The sequence below is a fragment of the Vigna angularis genome, chromosome 1 (genome assembly GCF_016808095.1).
Source record: "Vigna angularis cultivar LongXiaoDou No.4 chromosome 1, ASM1680809v1, whole genome shotgun sequence".
NCBI classification, from domain to species: Eukaryota; Viridiplantae; Streptophyta; class Magnoliopsida; order Fabales; family Fabaceae; genus Vigna; species Vigna angularis.
Window position 1 is genome coordinate 36,643,373 of NC_068970.1, and position 20,381 is coordinate 36,663,753.

A 20,381-nucleotide genomic window follows, 5' to 3' on the forward strand; every position below is an offset into this window, starting at 1 on the left:
TAAATGTTTAAACCCTTGGATGGTTCTCGTATTTGTAGCGCAATTTCAAGTGGGTCCCCTTCTTGAAAACGGTCTAAATTGGGTCCTAAATTTTGCAAAATTGAGTCAATTACACCATTTCTGTTAAGTGTTGGCAGACGACGTTAGCAGATTTTTTTTAGAGGACGTGTCATTGTGTATTAAATTTAGAACATGCTAACTCATCATCCCTCTCACAACAGTTGCCACGTCAGCATCATATTCGCTAAACATAAACCTTTCTCCTTCCTTATACCGCCACCCTCATCGCCACTGCCAGCCACCACAGAAACCACCATACCACGACCTTCAACCACACTCCACGTAGCCCATGCGTCGCTGTCAACTATGGCAACCACCTTACCGGAAACTTGCACGAAACCTAAATGGAGCAAATCGCGCCACTCTTGTCGTTGCGCCACAACCAACCACCGCAGAGATCACCTGAAACCTAGAAAGAGGCAAACCCAAAAAAAGGCACAACACCCAAACCCAAATCGTGACATGATGATAGAGGTGATAGAAGAGCGAAGTTGAAACTCACAGTTCACTCGTGAGATGGGATGAAAGTGATGGCTTGTGGTTTCTCGGTGTCCAACGACTAATGTCATGAAGATCTGCGATTTTGGGTGCTGGGTTTTGCATTTTCTGGTTCGAGATCTGGGTTAATTCTTTTATGCAGGTTGCTCAAAGAAGATGATGAGCCTAACAAAAAAGGGGTTAATTCTTTTGTGCAGGTTATAGAGTGTGCTTGGAATTATACTTGGAGGTGGTGTTGGGACTCATAACCTTTCATAACATAACCTTCCAACACCGAAGTTCTCCTAAATTCATAACATCATTGCAATTAAACAGAGTAAATTCATCAAATCAAAACTAACACCCACAAGACTAATAAGCCCCAAAATCAACCTTTCATGTTAAGCACACATTTAAAAATAAAACACCAAAACGAAAATCGTAAATGCCCACAATAATTTCTTGAATTCACATTAGCTCCATTTTCAAGAAGAAACGCCACAATCTAACAGAAACCCAGATTAAGAAAATCAAAAAGCAAAGACATAGAAGCCTAGAAAATTAAAAGGAGGTCGACAAAAACAGTAAAGACAGAAACTTCAAAAGATTAAAATGAGAAAAACGAAAAGGGGTGGTTGAAAAAATGAAATTGAAACCTCATTATGGCCTTTAGAAGGTGCAAAATGAAGAGGTGAATTGAGGGCCCCAAAAGTCGAGTACTTTGCAAGACTAGGCTTGCATTCTAGAAGCATGTTTGCCTCAACCAAATCGTTGTCTCTCATCGCCGACACCAACCTTTCATCGGATGCCCAACACCTAAATGAATCCCCCATATCTTTATATCTCCCTTTGAGATCAAATCTTCACAAAAGAGGCTCTGGGCCAAAAAGTAAACAAAATCCAACCAAAACCAGTAGAATCTAAACGCAATGGGGTTTAAATGTATGTGTGTATTTATGTTGTGAAGAAAAATTGGAAACTTTGCTTTTGGATTGGATGGAGAAGTTGTATGGTTACATCGCAAATTTTTTCTCTCTCTCTCTGTCTCTATTTATCTAATAATTGTTTGGTCTGATGAAGATCGATGAAGATGGGCGTATAATTGAATGTCGAATTTTGTTAAGGCATCAGCAATTTCGTAATACATCATCTCAATGGTTCTTCTCTGCAATCTAATCTTGCTTGAACCGACTCAATTTAGGAACACCTTCAGGCCACATCGGGTTGAACATAGAAGCAACGGCGGAGGAAGGCAGTGAGGGAGGGGCAGGGTGTTAGGGTTTTGAAGTTTCCAGAATCTTTTTATTTTTTTTTCTTTTACTATACTAAATTCCATATCATAATTTAATTATTTTCACGTAATAAAATGATCTACCTCAACATATTTACTATGCACTACATCATCACATTTTAACGTCGTCTGTCAACACTTAATAGAAAGGGCATAATTGACTCAATTTTTCAAAATTTAGGATCCAATTAAGACCGTTTTCAACAAGAGAACTCACTTGAGATTCCCCTACAAATACGACGATCATTCGAGAGTTTAAACCTAAATTAAAATTAAAATATATATTTCAGTTTTCTATTAATTTACATAATTATTCTTTTAAATATAGTGTATAAGTTATTTAAAGTTACACGATGCAACACACATACATCGAACTAGTGTACTTGGTACTTGATTGTTTGAATACCTACACAAACAATGGTTGCGAGCTAATGCATAACATAATACCCACAATAATAAGTAATTGAGGAAGAAATATAAACAAAACACACACACACACCTATTTGAACTAGTGTACTTGGCATTTGATTGTTTGAATACCTACACAAACAATGGTTGTTAGTTAATGCATAACATAATACCCACAATTATAAGTAAATAAGGAAGAAATACAAACAACCATTTATAATTAAACCAAAATATCTAACCATGAGGGACATCTATGTCAGCTTCTTTTCGGTCTGCTATTGATCATGTTATGTGCATCAATTACACTATGGACAAAGACATTAGTTAAGATAGACGTATGTTAGAAGAAAAAGGCTTATAAGATTGAGATTCTTTCCAATATGCAACTTGTTTCAAATGCGTGGAGGGAAGCTTGTGCATTGAACAAAACCATACAATAGAAAAATGTAGGTAATGAAAGTCCGTACAAGGTGGTCCGAAGAAGAATAAACCAAATGTCTAGGCTAGGGAATGAAAGAGTTAACTACTTGTTCCATAGTATATATCTCATTTGTTGGCATACGAATGAAAGCATTTGATGGCTTGCTCTACCATGACCTTTACAACATCGAGGGATAGTTGGATATTATGCAATATTGTGGCCCCTTCAAATATCTTTTGAAGGGTCACTAGTATTTTCCCCTTATCATCCTCAACATGTAGCTGATATTGGCTTGTGGAGCCAATTTCATCACTAAAAGGGTGTAGAGTGAAATTTTATTAAAAACATTTATTAATATTTAATTTAGCATAAAGGGATTGCTAATTTTACTTGTTGGAGGCATATAAGGTTGTAATGGAGGATTCCCATGCTCTCTAACTGCTACTAGAACTATTGCATATGTCTTCTAGTAACCTGTTGAGTGACCCTCTCAATGATCAACTCAGTGAGAGAATGAGTGACCTGCTGAGTGATTGACTCATTCATGGTTTTTGTAACCCTATATGTGATCTGCTCCGCCAACATTTCTATAGTCTCAACATTAAGTGAGCTAGAAGACTGGTGGTAAGAGGTTACAAAATATTATCGAATGCTAACTCCTGATCCATCAACAAGCAGACCTCCAGGGTGTTCAGGTTGTCCAATATCAACAATAAGTATGTCCTGACGACCTTCAGGAATGAAAGTAATGAAAATACCTTGGAAGCTTTGCTCAACCAAGGAGTCTCGCAATATACAAAAGAAAATTAACATGTAATCTATATAAAATCATAATACTTTTTAAAGAGAAGTTATATCTTACAATTTTGTATGACACATGTCATGCAATGTCAGATGTGTAAGAACTCAATGATGGGATACGGGTGAACGAGACTAAACAATATCATCCTCAAAACATGAAGGTCTTTATTTCTCCTTTTTCTTAGTTATTGCTTCTTCAAGTTTTCTATAACCCCACGAGACACTATATGTTGGTTTTACTTTAAGCAATGATGGATTGGGTTTTTGTCTTGACACCCTACAACTTTTGAGAGCAATTTAATGAATTAGTTCACCTTGTATCAATTATGAAATGTGAAAGGATGATTTCAAGTTCTAAACTTCCATCCCTCAAATAAACACTCTCAACAAACAAGCACAAAGTTTATTCATCAATTGCCTTGTATCTAGCACAAGGATTTTCATTCTTTTTCTTTATCAAACACATATCTTGATGTTAGTTTCAACTTAATTGTATGATTTGAAGTTCTATGAACAATTTTACTATTCTCTAAATGAATTATCACCTCACTTTGTATTACGGTGTGACCTTTTCCCATTCAAAAAATTCACTCTTTTTTATCTCATTGGTACATATCAATTTTAAACAACATATCTTAAATTTTATGAAATTTTATCAGCATTTTGTATTGGTCTTCAGGTTACATGAAATGAAAGTGTTTATAAATCACAATCAAATATGCACCTAAAGATAATACAAAATGTAATTAGCAAATATTTATGAAATTTAAATATGTATATTAAAACATATTGCACTATTACAAAGTGATTAATTCTGTCCAACTAGACAATTCAAGATTCAATACATAAAAATTATTAAAATTGTTTTCCTTTTATCCTAATTTTAAAAAAATATACAATTTCTTTTCAAAAATACAAAGGAGATAATACATAATTTTTATATTGAATCTCAAACGAGAAACTAGGTTCCCTTGATAAAATAACAATTTCAAAAAAATTAAATTTAACGTTATATAATAAATAAAAATAAATTAAATAACATAATAAAATATAAATAATTCAAATAAAAAAATGAATAAAATATGAACCTGCGAGGTAGTCCACAATGTGTGGCAGCACAATGGGTGGTAGTTGAATATGGAAGCAAACAGACAAAAATGGGGCCTCACTCAATGAACCAAAATGAGTGTCAAGGACAATATATAAGAAGAACGAGAGGAATGAGTGGAACGAATGAAGAACGAAAGAAGAAAGAGAACTTAGGACGTGGAGAACCTGGGAGCATTGTTGTTTCTGCTGAACTGGAACGGGGAAGACTCCTGCCGCCACAGTCCTGAAACACTCCTTCTCCTGCGGTTGACGCTCCTTTCCTCCCTTCTACGCTTCTCTTCCTGCTGCCGGTCTCTGGTGTAATGGGGGGTGGACCTGCAATGAAAACTCCGACGCTCAAGTCAGAATGGGTTTTTTATCCGTATATCATTCTATCAGAAAAGATGCATACCTTCTCCTATTTATCTGATTTTAGGGAATATTCCCTAATCATTCTTTTATGCCCAGTCCACTGAGAAGGTAATGATGGTGTTTAGTAATGGCTGGCGCACTAGAGGTGGAGGGACCCACCACTCGCAGTTGCTACCCCTTTAGGTGAACGGGAGGCCCTCCACTTTCTCCTTCAATTATTTGCCAATCACTCATGGGAGCATTCGATCATTATCTTCTTAGTTGTTTCTCGAGGCTGATCGGTGAAGACTTGTCGAGATCGACCGCGTAACACCTTGTCGAGACAGACTTGTCGAGACCGAACGGAAGGCTTGTCGAGACCGAACGGAAGGCTTGTCGAGACCGACCGCGTGAGACCATGTCGAGACCGAGCCGAAGGCTTTGTCGACCGACCACGGAGGACGACCGACCGCATAGAGCTTTGTCGAGACCCATAGTAACATAAGCCCCCCAAGTCTGAGTTAAGCGTTTGGATTTTAGCCGAACGGTTAACTATAAGACTTATGAGTTTGAGGTTTGCTCCCCTTGTTTTAAAGAGTTTGATTTTGGTGCTTCAATTTGTTAGAGTTTACCTCTTATCCGAGCGGGATTTACCGTCGGTCTTCATATATTTATAGAGGAGTTTACCTCTTATCCGAGCGGGATTTACCGTCGGTCTTCATATATTTATAGAGGAGTTTACCTCTTATCCGAGCGGGATTTACCGTCGGTCTTCATATATTTATAGAGGAGTTTACCTCTTATCCGAGCGGGATTTACCGTCGGTCTTCATATATTTATAGAGGAGTTTACCTCTTATCCGAGCGGGATTTACCGTCGGTCTTCATATATTTATAGAGGAGTTTACCTCTTATCCGAGCGGGATTTACCGTCGGTCTTCATATATTTATAGAGGAGTTTACCTCTTATCCGAGCGGGATTTACCGTCGGTCTTCAAATATTTATAGAGGAGTTTACCTCTTATCAACTTTCATTGAATATGATTTTATTTAGCCTCTTCGGGAGCAATTGATCGTCCTATATTAGGTTCTTATAAAAGCGTAAGTTAATAACAAAAGCATGAATCAAATGAGACCGAATTTAAACATGACAATAGTAAAATTGTTGATACTTCTTTTTAGTTAATCACTCCACGAAGCGACGGTTCCCGACTACGACTGGGATTGCGACTATAGCCATGCCGTCGTTCGTCTTTCCTGCTCGACCGGTCGGGGTTCCTTCTCGAATATCCCTCCTTAGGGGGGTCGTGTCTTGCTTCCTTTATATACCTTCGTAGATGTCCTGCCCGGATAAGGCTCTCTATTTCATTTTTTAACGTGATGCAGTCTTCTGTATTATGTCCATGATTTTGGTGATATCGGCAACTTCTTCTTTCGTCTGCATTTCTTGGAGATGACTTCCTTAAAGGTGTGATAAGTTCCGCTCTAAAGGCTTCTTCAAGAACCTTTGCTCTGGGTGCATTGAGTGTCGTATAATGGTGAAAATTGAATGGCCTGGGAAACTCTCTATTCTTATCGTTATTGCCGAACGGTCGTTTACCGTCTTTTCCACTTCCGCCTGTATCTCCTTCTTGTTGTCGCTTCTTCTGCGACAAACGCATTTCCTCCATTCGGATGAATTCAGCTGCTCGGTCTTGGAGTTCCTCCATCGTTTTTGGCGGCCGTGCATACAATTTCTCCGCAAAATATCCTGGTCTCATACACGAAGGTAGATTATTAATAATAAAAGATTGATCTACCTCTCTAACTCGTCGCGCGGTTTCAGTATATCTCTTCATAAAGGCCTTCAAAGTTTCTCCTTTCTCCTGCTTAGTGTTTATTAAATCCACTGGTGTTACCTCCTGTTTTCGATTGGACGCATATTGTCTCCTAAAGAGGTCTTCCACAGTAGCGAAGCAATCCACTGAGTTGGGAGGAAGAGTATGGTACCATTCCAAGGCCTCTTCCTTTAGTGATAATGAGAATGCTCTACACATGATAGGGTCGCTGTCTGTATAGAACGCCATTGAATTACTGAACGTTCTTAAATGGTTGTCCGGATCAGCCGAACCATCATACTTATCTAATACGGGGGGAGTCCTTTCAGGCATTGGCGTCTGCATGATTGTTATCGTGAAAGGCAATAGACTAGTTGGTCGGGCGACCTGCAAGGGTGTCGGTTCCCTTTTAGCCCGACCGTTCGGACTGACATGATTGTGGCTTGCCTCATTGGCGTTTTCCCGATTCGAGGCGGACCGCTTGGGAGGTCCCCGTTTGGCCCTTAGCGCCCTCATCTCCCCCTCATGCTTCCGCCGCATCTCTTGCTGAGTGTGTGCCTGCGCTTGTATAATCTGCGCCCGTGCTTCAATCTGGGCCTGCAACTCTCTTATTAAATCTCTGGTACTCTGTTCCTCCATATTTCTTGTGGTTACCATTGGGTGTCTTCAATCTCTGGTTTTATGTGGTTTCATGGGGATGCCACTCGATCCCCACAGACGGCGCCAAAATGTTTCTGCTGAACTGGAACGGGGAAGACTCCTGCCGCCACAGTCCTGAAACACTCCTTCTCCTGCGGTTGACGCTCCTTTCCTCCCTTCTACGCTTCTCTTCCTGCTGCCGGTCTCTGGTGTAATGGGGGGTGGACCTGCAATGAAAACTCCGACGCTCAAGTCAGAATGGGTTTTTTATCCGTATATCATTCTATCAGAAAAGATGCATACCTTCTCCTATTTATCTGATTTTAGGGAATATTCCCTAATCATTCTTTTATGCCCAGTCCACTGAGAAGGTAATGATGGTGTTTAGTAATGGCTGGCGCACTAGAGGTGGAGGGACCCACCACTCGCAGTTGCTACCCCTTTAGGTGAACGGGAGGCCCTCCACTTTCTCCTTCAATTATTTGCCAATCACTCATGGGAGCATTCGATCATTATCTTCTTAGTTGTTTCTCGAGGCTGATCGGTGAAGACTTGTCGAGATCGACCGCGTAACACCTTGTCGAGACAGACTTGTCGAGACCGAACGGAAGGCTTGTCGAGACCGAACGGAAGGCTTGTCGAGACCGACCGCGTGAGACCATGTCGAGACCGAGCCGAAGGCTTTGTCGACCGACCATGGAGGACGACCGACCACATAGAGCTTTGTCGAGACCCATAGTAACAATTGTGAACCTCAGAAGTAATGTATTGGATGAAAATGGAGGAAAATACATGAAAACCCTACAAGCAATGTGTGGAAAACCCACAAGTAATACAACAACGACAACGTTGGACGAAAATATAAGAAAGTATAACAACATGAATTAGAAAAGATGAAATCACAACGAAATGCAACATGGTCTGACACGTTACCAAGTAAAATTTCCAAATTTTACCCTAGTAGTCAAGAGTAGACTAGAATTAATTATTTTAAATAACCCTAACAGATTGATAGTAAAACCGTAGCTTATGCTACGATTATTTAAAAAAGTCGTAATCTATATCCTCGTAACAATTTAATAGGCTACAATTATTATTGAACCGTAGTCTACAATTTATCAAAAATTACATGCATTCATAATCTACATTTTTCGTATAACGAAACATATAAGTAATATGTAATAATTGCCCTAGTGTTTTATTTTTAATTAATTTTCTTTCTTATAAAAACTCATTCAATGCCAAATTCCACGACGTATGTATTATTGGTATTCACGATAACATAGACAAAATTTGAGGCTGGGATCCTCACACGATTTCAGTTTAAGTCTTCTGAAAGAAAAAACCAAATGTCACTTCTTCGCATCAATATCCCTACCAAATGTCACTGTTTTTTTCTGTTGATAAGATAAAATTAGTGACTTTGTTTATGAATATTCTTGTTAGTCGTATATACACATTATAAACATTCATACACATCAAAATTAGTCTAATGAAGTTGATGATGAGCTTTAATGAAAATTTATTTCAAAATATGAAGAATGAAATTTGAATTTAACTTAAAATAAAATTAATACGACTTTTAGCCTAAAACTTCAAATCTTGTAAGATAATAAATTTATAAATTTTTTATCTTATAAATCAATTTGTCATTTTTATTTAAATAAGTCTTTTCTATTTATGGCATTTAAAACTTATGAATTTTTGTGCCCGTGCAATCTCAACCCCACCATCATCTTCTTATGCTTACAACATTTTTCACTTTTAAACAAACATATTTATGACATAATCATTTATATTTATATAATTAGCTTTATTTATTTTGTAAACTTTAGGCTATTTGTTTTTTAAACAAGTCGAGATTAAATCATGTACCAAACTAAAAATGTATATAGTATCGATAAAAGATGTTGTTTGGGATTGAAAAACATAAATACTACATTTCGAAAGATACTTAAATGAAATGAAGGATTACATATTGTTTCGACTGGATCGGCGGGGACCCTGTAAAAACACACAAACTTACTGTCGAAGACGAACGGGCGGGCGGCGAAGATACATGGACCGGGCGGACACTGCTGAATTCAACGAACCGAAGCAAGCTGCATTGGCGGGCGGCACCAAGATGGACGATCGTTGTTCCACGCTCCAAGCCGGGCGGACGTCCTCCAATCCGGACGCTCGCTCTCTGCTCCAAGCCGGGCGGACGTCCTCCAATCCGGACGCTCCTTCTCTGCTCCAGGCCGGGGGGACGCCCTCCTGTTCCAAGCGCTGCTCCTTGCTCCAAGCTGGGGAGGGGCCGGGTACCTGCTAAAGGCACTCCGACGCTCAAGTCAGTAATATGACAGGGCGTTGAATAATGCATGCATGTGTTGCGTTCTAAGCAATCCGTCTAGAAATCATACCTGAGACCTTTATTTATACTGATCGTAATGGGCTTTTACCTTTGGGGGCCTGGAAACGGCCCAATAATACCTTAATCTTCGTTAAGGACTTTAATGTGTCATTAGCGTATAACCGTGTAATCAGCAAAGTGCGTCGGTTGGGAATGATGGTCGGTCAGGGATGTTACCCTAGGTGGGCGTCCAGCTCTTGGGCGGACGTCAAATCCTTGGGCGGACGTCCAATCCTTGGGTGGACGTCCAATCCTTGGGCGAACGTCCAGCTCTTGGGCGAACGTCTCATCTTGGGCGAACGTCCCATCTTGGGCGAACGTCCCATTTTGGGCGAACGTCCCATCTTGGGCGAACGTCCCATTTTGGGCGGACGTCCAGCTCTTGGGCGAACGTCCACTCCTTGGGCGGACGTCCAGCTCTAGGGCGGACGTCCAATCCTTGGGCGAACGTCTCATCTTGAGCGAACGTCCCATCTTGGGCGAACGCGTGATTCTGGAATGGCTGGACGTTCGGTCCAGATTATTGGGCGGACGCGCCAACCTTGGGCGGACGTCCACTTCTTAAATGGGCGTCAAACCTTGGGCCGCTCGTTCGGTCCCGATTCCTGGGCGGACATTTTACCTTGCGCGGACGTCAAGTCTCGGGCGGACGTTCTACTTTGGGTAGACGTCCACTATCAGTACATATGGCGCCGTCTATGTGGGCGTCCTTCCGTACGGCGTCCGGCACCCCCTGGTACACATATAAATTTATTCTCATCCTAAAACAATTTTAAAATATTATAATAATTTAATGACGTCATTTTCTTTAAATTATTTTTATCCTCTGTTATCTCTATGTATCTCTTCTGTTAGTTTTATAAATGTTATAGCAGGTGAATATCTTGGTTAACTCTGCGTTGTAAACATCAGATATTTGATCAACAAAATAAATATGTTTCCCAGGTTAATGAACTTTTTTAAAATGTATATCCAGTATGTAAAGCGCAGAGATAAATACACCAATTAGTGGTCGTAAAACATTTTTGGAAAAAAAAATCATAAAATTATGTATAAATTTTCTTTCATATTATTAAACTAAAATCTAAAGTATAAATACCAACATTTAAAATTGTTTAAATACTAAAAATATCACAATTAACTTCTTTTTCTCAATAATCAATATTAATAATAACATTGAAATTGTTAAAATACTAAAAATAGTACAAGATGATTTTGTATATATGTCTCAACATTTTAGGCTGTTCGAATAAGATCTTACGGTAACAAGATTTATAAGAAAGTACGTTAGAATAATGTTACATACCAATTCACTTTTGTAAAAGAGAAACATTTAGTTTTGTAGTTACATTGACTAAACTAATTTACAAACTTTCAATATTTTACAATAAATAAAATATTCAATAACTAAGGTTTTGAATTCTACGAGACCTTAGAACAACACGTTGTGTATCAACTTTGATAACCTTAATCAACACATTTACAAAACAAAAATTAAATAATATAAAAATTTCTATACGTTTTAAATACTCTTTTATCATAATAATATAGAATTTAATCCTAGTTGAATATATATCGATCTATTAAGTCGATATGTACTCGATCTATACTTACTCGGCTAAGCCAAGTCATACCAATTGCATTATTAGCCAGATTAATTTATAAGTTAAACTAGAAGATTCACAATTAATTATGATAACTCAAGATTAACACGTAACTAAGTAATGTGTTACAAGCTCATTCATGTAAAGACTCATGAACAATAAATATAAATAACACATTTTACGAGGAAAATTAATTATGTGCATTGATTATCACATTTACCATAAGCAAGTTCCCTATCGTCTACCTAGGTAGTCTTTATTGAACCTTTCATGTAGTTCATTTCTGCCTACCTAGACAGTCTTGGTTGAACTTTTCATGCTCCATGTTGCCTACCTAGTTGGTCGTAGTTGAACCTTTCATATAGTTTCTTGTCGTCTAGATAGTTAGTCCTGGTTGAACTTTTTATCCAATTCTCTATTGTCTACATACATAGTCTTGGTTGAACCTTTCTTTTAGTTCTCTACAACCTAACTAGGAATTCTTGGTCGAACCTTTCATAAAGTTCCCTATCGCCTTCCTATGCGATCCTAGTTGAACCTTTCAAAAAATTCCCTAAGTTAAAAAACCTCTAATTTATTAAAAATGAAAATTTCATAACAACAAGGAATACTCTACTCGACTCAACATGTGTCGGCCTAAGCACTCAAAATTCATATGGAAAGTTATGAAAGGCAAACAAAAGCAAACAACAATTGTAACCTGACAAAGTTAATATAAATTTTGGCTTTAATATATTCGGCCATAACAAAACAACAAAAATTAAAATAGTTAAAAAATGCCTATACAATTAATTGTTTTATTATATCTTTAAGGTTTGCCATCTCTTCATCCTTGTTCATGTGGTCGATAGCAATAGAAGGGCTCACCCTAGTGGTTTTTTCCTCAGATGCATCCTCAACAACGACATCCTTGTTCATTATCTCTTCCAACTATATCATCTATGTACATCATGCGACCTTTGTAGATGTTCTTATTCATGTCAAATCTTGCATCTTTTGATGACACCTCCTAGTAAGAACGGGGTTGATGAGTGCATATTTATGCCTACACTTATGCTTTAAAATTTAAAATTTTGATGAGATTCTTGTGCTTAAATGATTGATTTAAAGTGAATGTGACGATTGGATTTAAAGTAAACATAAACCGATAATATTTGCCAAACTTTTTTGAATCTAAAAAAGATATTATGAAATATTCTCAAAAAGTGATTAAATCTGTAGAATATTTGGAAGATATTATATATAGGATAAAAGATTTTATCAACAAAAGATTCAAAGTCCAAACCCAATCGAGCCTATATAAAGAGACCTAGGGGAGACAAAAATCACAACTCATTCATTCACTCAGACTCCTCCATTGGAAGCAAGCATCCATCACTCCTATCATTTTATTTTATCATGTATTCTACTCCATTCATGGAGGACTAAGCTTCTAGGACTAAAAGCAATGATTTGAGTTATTCTTCTTCTATGTCTGTCATCTCTAAATCATATTAAAAGCAATGATTTTTGCATCATAAGGTGTTTAAATCTACATGCATATTAATCATATGAGTTCAAGGGTTTCTAGGTTTGATTGAGAATTTACTTTGATTGAATTTATGAACTTTCATATGATTAAACGAGTTTTTCCTATCAATTGAGAATGTACTTTGATTGGTGGTAATAATTTCAACTATAATTAATTGAGAAATTACTTTGATTAATTAGCTTTTAATTTGGTTAGGAGATTTAAGAATAGACATGGTTAAACACAATAGGATTTGATTAAGAATGTACTTTGGTTGAATTCATTATGAATAATCTACAAAGGTCTTGCATTTGATTGAGGATCTACTTTGGTTGATTGTATGATCGTTCTCAAGTTAATTGAGAATATACTTTAATTAATTTGAAACCCGAACAATAATCAATTGAACAATGATCTGTGAATAACCGATGATGAATCTATCTTGGAAAAACAACGAAATTAGCTTATTTCATTATAATTGTTTCTAAGTTTCCTATTTGTTCTTCAAACATTCTCCAAACATTAACTTTAGTAACATAGTTTCTAACTTTTATTCTTGAGCATTGCATAGCAATCATAAGAGTCAAATATTGAAAAGCAATTTTGTATTCATTGGGAGACGACTCAGGGTTACTTTAACCCTATTTACTTTCTTGACTACTAACTTGACAATACCGAAGTTGCCTTGAAAAGTAGTATAATCTGATAGCTTCAACGACAGTGTATCAACGACCTACCTAAGCATTTTGTTGAAGCCATTGGTATGCTCAAATATTATGTATTTTTACAACTTGACCAAATCGACCTTTGTTCCTGCTTGGGCCTCTTTCTCTACGGCAATCGTCTCCTTCAACTCCTTATTTTCCTTCTATAGCTTTTTCTTATCATTATTTAACTTCTTCTCGAAGTCGAGGCATCTTGTTCTCCAAGACTTCATCTTCTTTTTGCTCTCTTCAAAGGCCTTTTTATCTTCAGACCTTGCCTGCTTATCAGCTTCATACTTCTTTTGAAGATTGGCAAAGTCCTTGACCATCTTGGTTTTCTCCTTGTGGCCATTTCCTTCTACAAAAAATTAGCTACCATGCAACTAAGCACTAGTGATCAACTCTAAAGCTGTAAGATCACACACACAAGAGTGGTTGACTTAGTCTCCACCACCTTCAACTCACTATCCCTCAAGCCTTTTTGTACGCCTTTGAACATATTGATGAAGGGGCTCTCTAAACCACCCAAGTCAGGAACCTTGCCCCTAGAATTAGAACTTCTAGCTTGGGCAAAGAGCTTAATCCTTAGTTTCTTTGGAGGCACAATCTTATTTGTGTCGCTTTGGAGTTGGTGTATTTCTACCAACAAGCCCTTCAAGTTAGGCACCTAGGCTTCCCTGATCTTCTTTGCCTCTTCCACCATTTAGTTTCATTAACTTTCGGAACATGTCATCATCGGTCCATGTAACCTATAAACACCACAAAGTCTTCAAATTTGCTAAAAAAATACCTAAGTTACTCTATACTTACCGAATAGATTAGTAACTAGCTCAAGATACAAGTAAACATTAACAATGATTTTGATAGGTAGCTTGCGAGGAAGTTGCTTCAAATTCCAACTATCCTCTCATCTCCATGGACAAAATGTCCTTCGGCCATTCCTTATACCTAAAGGAGTTAGTGGTCTAATAAAAGGGCAATTTCGGATTATTGTTTTCATCATAAAAATATGATCGGCCAGACAAGTTTACATCATAATATGCACTAAGCAAGCTGGTACTTGGCCTACTTACTAGAGACAGCCAGGTAAACAAATCCCTTAGTCAAGTAAGGTAAAAGTGAAGGAAACAATCAAATGATGGGGATTGGTAGAGGTCACGACATATTAATCTAAATTCCTAAAGGCAACCTTAACTATTTGGATGAAGTTGTGTTGGTTTGACATTTGAAAGAGGAGAACACTCATTGTGAATTTGTCAAAAGATAATCGGACGTAAAGCTATAGGAAAATGGATATGTACACATAGAAAAAATCCTTCCTAAACTACTCTCGACCATGACAAACATTATCTATGACACTTACCCTCTTAAAGGATGCATATCTCATATACCACACTTTTAAACGTATATATACTATTCAGCCAAGAGTTCAATATTCTTGACCACCTGAGTTTGGAAAAATCACTCCTCACTAAGGGATCTACTCACTAGTTACCCCCTCATCTAAGGTAGTTTGAAGTTGACATGCTCCTCAGAAGGATCCTTCCTATTCTTGGTAATCACCTTTATCTCCACCCCAATAGACCTAGATGATGACGCATCGAATGACATCGACATTCGACTACTATCTCTATTTGACTCCTTCCATAACTCATGTTTGACCCATTATCTGACATACTTGTTACTAGTCAGCTTTCACATGATGAACTTCTCTCACAAGATATCGACAACATAGTAAATTCTTACAAACTTGGTGCTCAATTGGGGCAAATGAGCCCTCTATTTATAGAATAACTCACGAACTTTCACCTTCCCACCCCTTCCCTCAACCATTAGATCTCTTCAAATCTAAAGGTCAAGGGTCATAACTCTTCACATTCTCTGTGTCTCCAATTTTTTTTCAATCTAACAACCTTTCACCTTCTCATCTCATTATAAATAATGCCTCATCATTACAACCTGTTAATTGCTTCACTTCTCGAGGTTAGGGCTATTATACCTATATGGTTATGCAACCAAAGAAACATACATTTTCTTTGCAACTAAGACGAAGACTGAATATTGGTATCACAATTAGTAAGTCGAGGGTCACGTACCAATCTAGTTAATACCAAGATATAAGCCAAAGACTAGTATCCTCACATATATGATGAGTATCGATACCTAGTGGCACAAAAACTTTCCACATGTCTTTAACATGTACCATGTTAAGCTTGGGGGCTAATGTATCATATATATCCAAGTATCCTTTGACCATGACAGTATACCAATTGCATTATTAGTCACATTAATCTACAAGTTAAACCAGAAAATCCATAATTAATTACGATAACTCAATATTCATAGGTAATTATGCCACGTGGCCCAGATCTATCCAGGTAAGGACCCATGAACAATAAGTATAAATAGCACATTTTACGAGGTACATTAATTACATTCATTAATTATCAAATTTATTACTTATTGATACATTTTGTTGACTTAAGCATGGTAGTATCTTTTGCAGACATAACCCTTACCAAGAAGACAAGCACCCTTGGAGCATACAAGTACCCCTAGAGTTGAAAGCTTGGAGTATTTAAATTGCTTGTTAGAGCTCTTATAGAATATATTTGATCATGTAAGAACAATAATCAATCAAAATAAGTTTTTAAAAATTTAAAAGCACTAACATTTGGATTTCAAATACTTATGTTTTAATAAATTAAAATAGTTTCATAAAATTTATTTTTATCAATTAAAATAACATTTTAATAGAATAAAATAGAGCCAATTTTAAGATTTTAAGTTTTAAATATTTTTAATCAATTTATACATGCTTGTAAACTAAAATGTTCTTGTCTGTGAATCCAACAAGTTTAAAAACATTTTAATAATCCAAATGACTTTTAATAACTATTATATCAAATTCAAATCAAAAGTTTAAATAGTCAATTATAACACATATTAAGCTCAAACTCATTACCACAATAAGAGTATATCTTCTTAAGATTTTCATCTATTTATTCTTCAATATGGTTAAAATCATTGTATATGATATCTTTAAGCTAAATATGGCATCACATACACTATCCATGAACATATATGATTCAAACTCTTCAAGAATGTGCTACAAAACTTAAATACAATATCATGAACATATATGTTAAATCAATGAAGGCGAGGGAAAGTGAAAAGAAAGACTCCTTCATGTATTGAGTTATCTTGAGTTATGGTTACTAAGTTAGTAGGTATGTAATTCAAGAATTGTTTTTTTTTCAAGAATTATGTCTATGTTTTCTTAGAAACATAAGAAAATAAAGAGATGTTTAAATTAGTTTAAAGGTGATTGAAAGAGAAAAATATAGTGTGGCTAAACTTATTTCTTCTCTTACCTTGGTCTATCTAGAAATGACTTGGACATGGTAAGTTTTTAGGTGCATAAAGAGCAACATAAACTCTATATTTTTCTTTGACTCACAATAGTTTAGATGGAGAGGAGGAAGATGGAGTCTTAATAATGTTAGGGTCTCTCCTTTCATAGGTTTCTAGGTATAAACCTATGGGGTAATTAATTAGCTAAGGGTTATTCAACACTTCCAAGGGTTTAAAATTTTTCAATTTATATTCTATGAACCATGAATAAACAAGGCTACAGGCATTACCCCATTCTTTTATTTTGTTTTTTTTCATATGCTACTAAAAGTAGTTAGAAAATATGGAAAGCTATATCTAGAAAAAATTAGTAAATTTGTTATTAATTAGCCTAGGTACTAGTGCTAATCACCTAAAAATGTGTACAATCAAAGTTAGCCCTACACACTATAATTTTAAGTGGTGTAAATCATATGAAATCTTGTCTAATACAATGAAACATTCCACAATGTAATTTGATTATATTGCAACTAACTTCCGAAAATCACCATCATTTCTATTAAGTCCAAAATTTTCACTACTATAAATGATGAATTTACCAATGGAAATTTACTAATGGATTTGTTGGTAATATGCAGTTACCGAGGGAAACTAGCAACATATATTGACATTTTCTTTACTAACGCAAACATTTGTCAATAAGTGAGTTGTGAAATTGTGGACCAAATATTCAACTATAATATTCGTCGATGAGGTTATGACAGTTGTTTACTGATGGATCATTGTCGACGGATTGATGTTGTTGGTAATTGTGTTGCAAAATTGAAATGAAAATTCATGATTCAACAAACACATCTTCTTCCTTACTCATTCTCCATTTCACCATTTATGTTCTACTCATTCTAAGAATTTGGTTTTTCTCAAATTGACCACTCCCAACCTTGATTCTCGCCCAAAATTTGTGTTCCCATATTTTTATTTTCCCAATACAAATGCCTTAAAAACCTAATTCGAAGTAAGGTTTGTGGGAAAGAAATCAACACTAGTTTTTGGTGGCTACACTGCTTATCTATCCTCATTGGTCGTGGAGGTAAAGTTTTCTTCGTCCCTTTTTGTTTTATTGATTAAAAGGATTCGTTGATGATGTATGGTTATGGTTCACATTGAAAAGGGAAAATTTATCCTTTTTTATTGTTGGTGTTTTTCTCATGAAGCACTAGAATCCAAGTTAACCTCAAAGCCTTTCAATTGTGACGGTTAATTTTTGAATTTTCTAGTTTTGTTTGATATGCTTGATACTGATATATGATTTTAATTACTATTAAATTTTATTGTTAATATTATTATTTTTAATATAGTTTTGGTTTTTGATGTGTAGCTCAACGCTAGATCATGAATGTTTGGTTATTTGTTATTTGTTGCAGTTTATCAATTCTAAAAACATGTCTTACTATGTGTTTTAGTGGTATGTCTGACCTTCTTATTCTAAGAACTCATTATTTGAGTTCTTAGTAGTCTAGATTGGCAAAAGTAAGACCTTGAATATGTTGCATATTGTTTCTGTTTTAGATTACACGCTTTAGTCTTTTCTAGTGTTTTCTACACCTATTTTTTATTCTTCATTATAATTTTGTTTTCTCATTCAATTTGTAGTCTCCTACTTGATCCAAATTTGATGTTTCATTATATTAGTGATTTTAAATACATCTCATGCATAGTTATACTCATTCAAATATGTTCCAACCCTGTTGCATAATTCACAATTTTAGTTCTTAAAGGAATTTTACCAAACAATTTGTTTAGATTTTATTTATTTATGGACTTGTTTTGTTTTATTCTAAATATCATCTACTTATTCACCTAACTTTTGCACTATTTGAATGGCCAAAATTACACAAAACAACTACTTAAAATCGACTTCCTTGGATTGCTCTTCTATTGTTAGTTTTGTCTGAGATTGGTAGAGTGTCCTTGATCATGTGATGAGTTTCTGAGATTGGTAGAGTACCCTCCTTTACATTAAAAGTTCTAATATAGCATTTTTCTCATTTTAACATATTGCATCTTTTTTTCCCAAGTTTTTATATTTTCATACAAGGTCCTATACATGTATTTATTAAACTATGTAGTGATACATTATGCTTGCTACTAGTTTTGATTGTGATTTTCTTGATTTTGAGTGATTATACACTTCTACATGCATAACATAGTTAATTTTAGGCATATAAATTTGTCTCAAGCATTCGTGTTGCATAGAAACATAGTGTAGTTCACCAAGGCATTTTGTGAATATATATGAGTATGATATATTTGTGTATGTTAATATCAAGTATGATATATATTTTTTTTAATTATTGATAGAGTAGCCTCTTTGCATGATCATCATGATAGAGTATTTGTATGTTTTATACAAGTATGAATTATATTATTCTAGTTTATAATAAAAAAGTCATGTGACAAGTATTTAAGATTGGTAGAGTGGTATCTTTGCATGGTTATCATGAAAGAACTGAACATCTTAACATCTTCAACTCAATAAGAATAACATTTCAAATTCATAGTGTGTACTTAATTAAATGTTTTATCTTCTTTTTTAAATAAATACAATTATTTACCCTTGTTGATATCTAATCAGCTTAATTTCACCTTCTTTCAATAAAGTCCAAAAAGAATAATTTAATTTAAATATGTTAATCTTAAGTAAATTACCAATTACAAAATGTAAACCTAAATCCTTATGTTCATAAAAATGCCTTCAACACCTTCAACATTCACTTTCAAATATATAGTATGTACACTTTAATCTCACATTACAAATGCTCATTGTCCCATATGAATTTAAATGTTTATATATATATATATATATATATATATATATATATATATATATATAATGAAATCAATTAAATTTAAACTTATTTATCAAATTTTACCTAATTCTTTAAGATTTATTTATATTTAGATTGACTTGATGGATTAATCTTCCCTTACACAAAGAGTCAGAAAACAGAAAACTAAAAAATTAGAAGAAAACTTACACATCTTATTATATACATGGTCGATGTTGTTCTCTACTTTTATATAAATTTTCAACTGAATAATATATGATACATTTAATAAAACAATATCAGCAATATTTAGGGTATAGTATGTAAATTCTTGAAAATATTTATTCATTCTTGAAGCCGTTGAAGTTGGAAACTCTAATTAATCTATTAAAAGAAAAAAAATTCTCTTGGGTGATAAAAATGAAACCCCTAAAAACAAATATGTTGAATGCGAGAGGCAGAGGTATTAATTGCCCTGCAACTCAAGCAACCAGTCCCAACCAGACACACATTGACAAAATGTCACATTATTTGTTTATGGCACATTCTAACAAAAAATCAAATCAAGAATGGATAAGAAAGACCCTCTGCCGACCGTGTTATGATTCCTTTGTGCTGGGTTGTCCTTCAATT

The 20,381-nt window shown here is 35.4% G+C and overlaps 1 protein-coding gene across 1 annotated transcript; it reads right to left on the reverse strand.

Annotated features, from left to right (window-relative positions):
* Nucleotides 1–6,075: 6,075 nt before the first annotated feature.
* LOC108327014 (uncharacterized) lies at nt 6,076–7,371 on the reverse strand. Its single transcript, XM_017560675.2, has one exon. The coding sequence runs from the start codon at nt 7,369–7,371 to the stop codon at nt 6,076–6,078; it is 1,296 nt and encodes a 431-aa protein (XP_017416164.2).
* Between the last annotated feature and the right edge of the window lie 13,010 nt (nt 7,372–20,381).

Bases quoted from the DNA above. Each gene is read 5' to 3' on its own strand.
- LOC108327014 (XM_017560675.2), bottom strand. From the start codon at position 7,371: ATGGTAACCACAAGAAATATGGAGGAACAGAGTACCAGAGATTTAATA.